Here is a 9,741-nt window from a genome sequence, read left to right as displayed (position 1 = left end):
CCAGTAACGGGATCGCAACCCTCGGTGTCGCGCCCGTACCGGGGACCGGCAACGGGACCGCAACCCTCAGTGTTGCCCCCGCACCGGGCCGGGGACCGGCAACGGGATTGCAACCCTCAGCGTCGCCCCCATGCCTCGCTCAGCCAGTGAGCGGGAACCGGTCTGTATGTGGGATCCGAACCCTTGGGCGGGAGCGCCACCACGCTTCCCAAGCGGCGCACTATCCAGTGCGCCACCGGGCCGGCCCATATATTTATACACACTTATGCACAAAAATTCCTAAGAAAAAATTCAGAAGAACACACATGAAATCATAAGTGGTTGTTTTTGGCGAAGGGAGTAGGATGGGATGGTTGAGAGGGTATTACACAAGGGGCCTCAAAAAGTTCAAAGAAAAACAGAGTTGAAAGATAATATGAATTTTGACATGAACTTCTGAAGTGCCCTCATATTTTACATATGTTTGTATTGTCTGAGAAACTTATACAAATGTATTTATATGTTACTTGTATAATTTTTAAAAATGTTATTCTAGGGCCGGCCCGGTGGTGCACTGGAGAGTGCGCCGCTTGGGAGCGCGGCGGTGCTCCCACCGAGGGTTCGGATCCCACGTGGAGACTGGTTCCCGCTCACTGGCTGAGCGTGGTGCGGGTGCAACACTGAGGGTTGCGATCCCGTTGCCGGTCCCCGGTACGGGCGCGACACCGAGGGTTGCGATCCCGTTACCGGTCCCCGGTACGGGCGCGACACCGAGGGTTGCGATCCCGTTACCGGTCCCCGGTACGGGCGCGACACCGAGGGTTGCGATCCCGTTACCGGTCCCCGGTACGGGCGCGACACCGAGGGTTGCGATCCCGTTACCGGTCAGTAAAAAAGACAAAAAGGAAAAAAAAATGTTATTCTAAAACAATGCTGCCTAAAATTGCAGATGAAAATGTGAATGGTGATCTGAAATAGAAAGCGGCAAGAGGGGCTCTGAGTCCACGCCCCCTGGTTTGACTGGAAGAGCCCTCTGCATCGCACCCATCCCATAGAGGGGACACCAGCTTCAGCAGCCTCGGACAGGAGAAGGGGGCGTTGCTGCAATCTCCACCTCTCAAGAATCAAGCCACAGCCCCCTTCTTCTTGAACAGGAAAAGGCTCTAACTCCGGCATCATGGCGTCTCAATTCCCTGCATGGTGGATTTCACCTTCGCCCCCACAACCTTTAAGTCTTCAGCAAGCCAAGGACTGGCTGGCTCTTTCTGCACTGGAAATCAAATGTCGGACACCCACGAGCAGCTGGAGGTTTGGAGAGCCCAGCAAAGAGGCAAGAAGACCTCAAGAGGCCAGCATACGTCCCGTCCCTTTCTGTTTAGGGGATAATCCAGAGAGAGAGTCTGCATGAAACAACAGTTTCTGCTGAGATGAGATTTTTTCTTTTTGGCAACTGGCCGGTATCCCCGTAACCCATATCTGAATCCCTGACCTTGGTGTTACAAGGCTGTGTTCTAACCAGATGAGCTAACTAGCCAGCCCAGAGAGGAGCTTCTCAGATTGCCTTAACCCAGGCGACACAAGCAGGTAGCAGGAGCTGCGGCAGCTTTGTTATGACATGGGGCAGGGATTCAGGGGACATTTTGAAAGCACAATAGTGAAGCATGGAGTTGGTTCTTAAACACTTTCCTCCAGTATAGCACGACTTCTCTGCTCATCGTCTTTTGTTCCATCGGCCCCCAATACAACAGGGGCAGGCAAGACTCTCAACACAGGCGAAGCTGGGTCATGTGGCACCTGTGTTTGTGATAATCACATTTTCCGTTAAACTGCTACTCTGTGACTTCCTTTTTTTTTTTCCTTCAATGAAACTGAGGGCACCCTGTTTTATTACTAGGTAATCATTCTGAGATGACAATCCTTTTCCTTTTCTCTCAAATGGTGGTCCTGTGACCAGCCTGAGGCTGGGCACTGTGCAAGTTAAACAGCCAGGTTCAAGCTCCCAGGCGAGAAGGACTCTCAAGCCCAGCATGTCCATACCTCCCCAGCCTCACACCAGCCCCGAAGCCGAAAGACAGGCCAGGCCGGGACTTCCCAGAGCACCGGGGCTTAAGAGACGCTGTCCGTGGAAGGATCATGACCTGATTTCTGATTGAATATAACGATATATAAAGGGTTCTGTCTGAACCCTCCCCAAGCAACACCCTGACACAGATCCCAGAGTAATTCTGCTACATGCACAGGAGTCTGGCTTTCCTTACTGATGTGAGACTTATTTTCTTCTCTACAAAGCTACTTGATAAATCTAATAAGCATGTGCTAAATTCTATGCCTCTAGATCTGTGAACAAGTAAGACTTAATTTTAGTTAGACTTTTTCTCAATTCATTTACTACTTAATTTTGCCACCCTACAACTGAAAGGAGATTCGCAGTTAATTGGAAAGGTCTGCGGGGGAAGGATGGACAGGAAGTTAAACACTCCACTTGCTCTTGGTCTTCGATCAAGGACTCATCTTCCACAGGCCCCTTTCTGATTTTTCTCCATGTCTGTTTCACCTTTACAGGTTTTTTGCTTATCTTTAACAACTAATGTCTGCTAGTGAAAGAAGGGACATGTGAACTGATGGAGCAGAGTGGAAGGTCCAGAAGCAGCCCTGCACAGGGCAGCAAATCGACCTCTGACAACACGCAAAAGCAACTCAGAGGGAAGAACGTCCTCTCAGATGTCGCAGGGACAACCCAGCACCCACAGGCAGAGAATGAGCCTTGGCCTCAACTCCACATCATACACACAAGAGTTAATTCAAAGTCGACTGTGGATTTATTTATTTATTTATTTAATAAAGATGGCCAGTAAGGGGATCTTAACCCTGTGTTGGTGTTGTCAGCACCACGCTCTCCCAAGTGAGCTAACCGGCCATCCCTACATAGGGATCCGAACCTGTGGCCTTGGTGTTATCAGCACCACACTCTCCCAAGTGAGCTATGGGCCAGCCCTGGACCATGGATTTAAACGTCAAATGTCTACGAGAAAATGCAGAATATCTCCATGACCTTGGATTAGGCAAGGAGGTCTCAGATACCATGCTAAAAGATGACAAACTGGACTTCACCAGAGCCGAAGACTTTTGCTCTGGGCAAGACTGAGAAGAGTGTGAGATGACGGACCACGCACAGGGAGAACCCATGTGCAAATCCCATATCTGACAGACTTGTGTCCAGAATATACAAAGAGCTCCATAAACTCCATGACAAAAAAACAGGCACCAGATTTGAACAGTTACTTGACCAAGACACACCGATGACAGATGAGCACAAGGAAAAAGCTCACCATCATTAGTCATCGGGGAAGTGCACATCAAAGCCACACCAAGACACCCTCATGGCACTGGGATGGCTCAAAGGAGCAAAGACAGCAAGCAATGAGGAACGGCTGCAGCTTCCCTTGGAGAGTGGCATAGACTTCCTTGTGAAGTCAGACGCACGCCGCCCTCCTGCTCCCAGGGACTCACGCAGGGAAGTGAAACCCCATGTTCCCACAAATTCCTGGAGGCAGAGGCTTAAGCACCGCTTAGTCATAAACACCAGGGAATGGATAAACTGACTGCATTGCATCTGCACCATGCGACATTGTGCTGCCCAGGGACCGACTCGGCGGCATGAGGGGGTCATGGGAGCAAAGGAGGACCCCAGGCTCAGTCCACAGTCCAGGCCAGCAGGCCACAGTGGTGCTCCCAGGAGGACAGAGCGACTGGGCAAAGGGGGCGTCTTCACACAGTTGGTTCCTGGCATAGGCAATATGTCTGAGCAGACACGGCCAGAAGGCACAGGGCTGAACAGTTGGGTCCTGTGAATTGTGTGAGGGGAGAACATAGGAACTCTGGGAAATGAGGAGGGAGAGAGGAGAGGAGCAGGTTGGAGGGGCACATTGGCTCCAGGGGCATCCAGGACAGCAGAAGCAGGAAAAGCCATCAAAAGTGGCACAGGAGGAGACTAGAAAAAGTGCAACTGGAAGGAAAGGGTTTCTAGAAGCTGGGCGAACAGACCCTATCAAAGGCACAAAGGTTGACGAGAAAGCAAGACCCCAAGGGCCACATCAGGACAACCACAGGCAAGAGGGAGGCAGGGACACCCTCCCCAGGGTGGGGACAGACTCCCACAAAACACACCACTGAGAGCATGTTGAGTTTTACCTCTGAGGGTCCTTGGTGAGAAAAGGGTAAAAAACCACACACACTTCAAGTTCCACACTTGAGTGAGCAGACATGAGCAAACAGGCATGGCGGCGACGCACGCAAGGCCCGACTTACCCAGCCTGGATGAGCTCGTTCAGCTTTGACGCGTTCTTGTCGTCCATACCTTTCAGCGGAAAACAAACAAACAGACCGTAAGGGACTCAGCAGGAAAGCTGTCAAAGACGCCCCAACAGTGAAGGTCTTCCATGATTAAACCCCTTTGGGAGCTGTGGCCCCTCCTCCAAAGTAAAGCCAGTGTATCCGCTGCCCTGCAGGCACCTGCCGTCTGCACACCCCGCCCACCTGGACGTGCCTGCAGTCCTCTGCTGGCTACCACACATCTCTGCACGGCGGGTCTCTCCCCCAAGGCCCTGGATCCCACTGCACTTCTGCCCGCCCCCTACCCCCCTTGCTCATTTGACCCTGCTTCCTTCCCTGTGCATATTTCCTGCTGGGATCTGTACCCGACCCTGTCCTTGTATTGACCCTGGTCCCGTACCCCCTGGGTCTGCTGCATAATGAATCGGACACCCTGTGTTTTCCAGAGCAGACAGAGCAGATGCCCCATTTACTCCAAACTTTCGGTACTTTTCACTGTCCTGGAGATGCATGAGAAAACACAGTAGAAAGGTAGGGGGAGGATCCAGGTGGTGGGTATTTGGGTGCTCACTGTAAAATTCTTTGAACTCTTCTGCATGTTTGATAAAAAACACAAAAACTCACAAACATACAGCCAGGCTGAAAACCAAAGACAAAGACAAAGTTATAAAAGCAGCTGGAGATCAACAATGCATTTCACGCATAAGAATAGGACAGAAATGACCACTGACCCCTCACCAGAAACCATGCAGGACAGGGACAGTGGACAACAGCTTAAGAGCAATGAAAGAAAAGACCTATCCAATTGGAATTCTATATCCAGGAAGAGTATCTTTTAAGAATAAAGATGAAATAAAGATCTTTCAAATAATTGATAACTGAAAGAATTCATAGCTGGCACAACTGCATGACAAGAAATAGAGAAAGTTTCTCAGACCAAAGGGGAGGGACACCAGATGGAATTGTAAAGCAGCAGGAAGTGTGGACGTGTGCACCGCTCGCCACAAAGGAACCACATGCAGCCACGCCCTGGACAGGCATAAGCCACATACACCTAAAAGTGCGATGGACGACAGCACAAGGGGACATGATGAGGAAGCCAGCCTGTGTGGGGGCCGTGGACATTCAAGAAGAGATCCAAAGGGTAAGAAGGAGGTGGCAGGTCAAGGGGAGGGAGGCAGGGAGGGCCCTGGATCCGCAGAAGATCATGAGGACTCAGGCACTGGCCACACACAGCTGCTCTGTCCCCACCTCACCCTGTTCCAGAGCAAAGAATCAGAGGCCTCAGTGCAGACTGTGCCTGTCACTGGCTTAGCAAAGGGATATGTCATTTAACTCCACCAAACTAGAGAGTGTCCTCGAGTCCTTTTTTTCCTTTTTTTGGAGACTGGTCAGCATGGGGATCCAAGCCCTCAACTACGGTGTTATAACACCATGCTCTAGTCTACCGAGCTAATCAACCAGCCCCTACAAGTCCTGTTTTTTAAATGGAGATGCCACCAGCCCTTGTGGAAGCTCTGGTGACACTTGACACAGGCAACATGTATAAAAACCCTAAGAAGAAAGCAGAACCTCACAGTCTGCTGCTCAATGTTCACACTGCCTGGAGACCACAGGCGGAACAAGCAATGTTAATCAGAAGCACGCTCCAACCACCCAGCTCCCAGACACATTTCTGAAGCACCCAGAGAGCTACTGGTATGCAGGCACCTGGGAAACACAGACAGGTATAAAGTGCGCCTTCCTCGACAGGAGACACGACATTGACAGAGTGAGGGCGCCAAGGAGCCTGGCCTGGGAAAAACTGGTCATGTGGGGGAGGGGGGTTCAGAGGGGAGAAGCCCCAGCAAGCTGGAGGACTGTGGGGGCTGTGGGTGCCCAGAGCCCCACAAGGGGCTTGAGGTGTACATATGAGTATGTGTGCAGCCTGAGTGTGCATGGGCATGCACGTGTGTGTCACGTAAGAGTGCACAGGGGCATGCATGAGTGCACATGGGTGTGCGTGAAGCATGCATTTGAGTTTGTGCGTGGCATGCAAGAGTGCATGTGGGCATGCACATATGTGTGTCATGTGATGTGTGGCTGGGCAGGGACACTGGGCCGTGTAGGCTAAGCCACAGAGGCAGGGAGCAGCCCTGCGACCACCAAGGCCACCTGCTAGAGGAGGGGCAGCCAGGAAGACAGGCCTGAGGTCCAAGTGCAAAGGTCAGGGAATCCAGTGATGCTCCGGGGGCAATAGAAAGCCACCCACGGTCGTCAAGCGAGAGCCCAATGAGAGGACGATCCAAAGACTCACAGAGAGTCAAAGATGGTCTGGAGAGGGGACTGACACCATGACAGAGTGGCACACAACACACTGCCATGACCAGAGCTGTACAGGGCGAGGGCAGAGAAAAGGACGATGGTAGGAAGCAGAGATTAGAGGAAGATGGGGCCCAAGAGCCCTGCCAGCCACAGCAAGGTGTGCAGAACATTCCAAGGAAGTCCTCTGGCTTCTAGGAGGGAACAATTCATAGAGAAGGGACAGGAGCGGATCCCATCCACACAGGGAAGGAGGGTCAGGGAGAGTAGATGGCTGGCAGAGAGAGGAGGCCGCACGGGCCAGGCACACACACAGCAGCCAATGCACGTGACCCTCCCAGCTCCAATGCCCACCCTGAACTGTGACTTGTCAGGGGATGTGGCAAGGCAAAGGCTCACCAAGCCACTAGGTTGCACACAGCTCATTTAATCCTCGAGGCAGTCCATGGGTGAGCACCTCCACAACACCACAGGACAGACAAGGTGTGCTTGAGCTGTGCTGGGCAGGGGACCCTGGGTAGGCAACAGCCCCTACCTGGCATTTGCGTCACAAACCTCTAAAGGGATCTGGCCCTAAAGAGATGACGAGAGCAAGTCCAAAGTGAGGGTCACCTTATGAAGGAAGGCCTGGACACTTCACAACACCAAACCTGGGCAAGACCAGAATGCACGGGCCATCCTGGGGCAGACTCAGGGGGACTCCTGCCACACACAGGACAGTGACCCTTGACAGGAGCCTTGCCTAACGTTTGGGCACATTTTGGGAAAGCAGGAATGAGGTAAGATTACTGCATCTATCTGAGAAATGTTAAATGTCTTGGATGAGACCATGGGCTTGTGCTGTGTAAGAGGATGTCTGATCTCAGGTGATGCGGGATGAGGGATTTAGGGGTGTGGCAAGATGTCTTACGGTCAGATGGGGAGCGAGGAAAAGGCGTGTATGCGTGTGTGGAGAGAGCAAGTCCCGGGGCAGTGTCTACAGCTGCAGAATCCGAGTGCAGGTGTGTGGGTGGTCAGCACGTTCTTCAACTGTCATTACTCAAACTTTTTCAAGATAAAAGCTGAGGGAACACAGAAGCGTTTCTGGGCACTAAAGTTCCATGGTGACAAAGACATCAGGCCCTGGTGGGAGGGGCTGTATGTACTCACAGCCCCCAATCTTCTTGCGCAGCTCGCCATAGCAGATGAGGCCATACAGCTCCTGCGATGACTTCTTCAGCCCTCGGGAGAACACTGAAAGACAGAGCAGCACAGAGCTTCAGAAATGTGGAAGCACAGACACCCAGGGTCAGGCAGCTCCATGTGCAGGAACACTCCAGGGCTGGGCTCCTGCCGACCTCCCGGTTTTGATCACTGTACCTTGCCCATGTGAGACATTAACCTCCAGGGAAACTGTGTGAAGAGTATATGGGAACACTGTGCTGTTTTTGCAATTTTCAAAATAAAAAGTTAAACAAAGGGGAGGGGGTAGAAAATTATCCCATGAGGGAGAGCAAATATCCCCTGAAGGAGAAAATGGAACATTCGGCATGGCTGGGTCTCAGGGGGGAGGAAGTGGAGGGGACCATTAAATCTGTCACCCGTCTCTCAGCAGGCCTGTGACTCTGCTAACGTGACAGGCCAACTGTTCCTGAAAGTTTCCCTGAGAGAAAAACCCAAGATCTCATCGGATTCTCAAAGGAGAACGTGACCTTGCTGAATGACCAAAACGTGGTCCATCCATGTGATGGAATACTGCTCCGCCAAAAAAAGGAAAGGCACACTGACACACGTTACAATGTGGATGAAACTGGAAAACACCACGCTAAGTGAAAGAAGCCAGTCGCAGAAGACCACGAACTATATGATTCCATTCATATGAAATGTCCAGAACAGTGAAATTCATAGAGAAAGGAAGTGGATAAGTGGATGATGGGCTGGGGAGGGAGGGAAGGAATGGGGAATGACTGCTAATGAAAACAGGGTTTCCTTTTGGGGTGAAAAAATGTTCTAGAATTAGACAGTGATGGCAGTTGCACAATCTTCTAAATATATTTAAGAGCACTGAATTGTATATTTCAAAACGGGAACTTTTGTGACACATGAAGTATATACCTCAATTTAAAAATATATTTTAACAAAACCCTACTATTTGAAATGGCAAAAAGAAAAAAGCCCACAACCCAGAAAGAAGAAAACAATAGCTCAAACAAGTGGCCAGCAGGCAAGTGGGGTGTAGGGACCCCATGGGCGCCTGAACAGGGACACACCCTGGCAATATGGCGCCCTTCCTGGTTCTTCTCCACAGTAAACAAGCCCGCTGGTGCCAACACCCAAGCCTACCCACGCCAAACCTCAGCCAGTCACAGGTCAAGGCTCACCTCCTGCCCAGCCCCATCCAATCAGTTACCGCCCCGTCCACTCTCTCCCACCCCGGAGCACAGCACCCTATAAATGTACGTGCAGTCCTTGAATATAGCGGAACTTCACTGGCAAACTGTTAGCCCGGGTCTAGCGTGCTGCCTTCGTCCGTGCGCCCCTTCATTATGGTGCCGAAACCCGGGAAGGAGTTCACCCTGCGACAGGGGACTCCTTCCTCGGACTCCTCCACGACCCCCCTGGGATTGACGGTCCGCCCCCGTCCGTTTTCTCTGGTTCTGCCTTCCTTCACCCACCACCCGCTTATCCGTTAGGTAAGCCCTCTTTTCCTTGTGTCAGGCTTGTAGATTACTTAAACCTTCACCCTAATCACATTCCCCTGGCCCCGGCATTGACACGTTCCCGGCCCTGGAGGCTGAACCTCCCATTCCTCCCTCTCTCTTTCTCTCACTCCTTTTAACCTTCCTCCTTCCTGGGTTCATCCTTGAACCCATCTAACCTTCCTCCTACTGGGTCCAAGAACCCCGCCATCCAGTAAACCCTAGTGCGCTAGGTCTCTCCGGCTTCCGGCACAGTTGCCTCTGGGAAGCGAGGGTCCAGGTGACGACCTACACCCCCTTCCCTCCTGGGTTCATACCCATCTCCTGGGAACGGCAGGACTCATTGGGGACGCTCTCTGAGTTCCGTCCTTCTCATCCGACCGGAGGGCTCATTCTATCCTCCTTTTAAACCTTCTCTCTCTCTCTCTCTCTAATCCTCTTCGGAATGGGA

General features: G+C 51.8%; 1 protein-coding gene across 1 annotated transcript in view; it reads right to left on the bottom strand.

Annotated features, from left to right (window-relative positions):
• The window catches only part of CRAMP1L (Crm, cramped-like (Drosophila)), a 48,526-nt gene that overhangs the window by 23,946 nt on the left and 14,839 nt on the right, over window positions 1-9,741 (bottom strand). Inside the window, exons 3-4 of the mRNA XM_008581422.1 lie at window positions 7,762-7,845; window positions 4,288-4,336 (exon numbers count right to left, since the gene is read on the bottom strand). Coding sequence (XP_008579644.1) covers window positions 4,288-4,336; window positions 7,762-7,845 — 133 coding nt within the window. The remainder of the gene's footprint in view (window positions 1-4,287; window positions 4,337-7,761; window positions 7,846-9,741) is intronic.

Source organism: Galeopterus variegatus, unplaced genomic scaffold (assembly GCF_000696425.1).
Source record: "Galeopterus variegatus unplaced genomic scaffold, G_variegatus-3.0.2 Scaffold92, whole genome shotgun sequence".
Taxonomy (NCBI): Eukaryota; Metazoa; Chordata; class Mammalia; order Dermoptera; family Cynocephalidae; genus Galeopterus; species Galeopterus variegatus.
The sequence above is the reverse complement of the archived record's forward strand: the minus strand, read 5'-3'. Positions and strand labels throughout refer to the sequence as shown.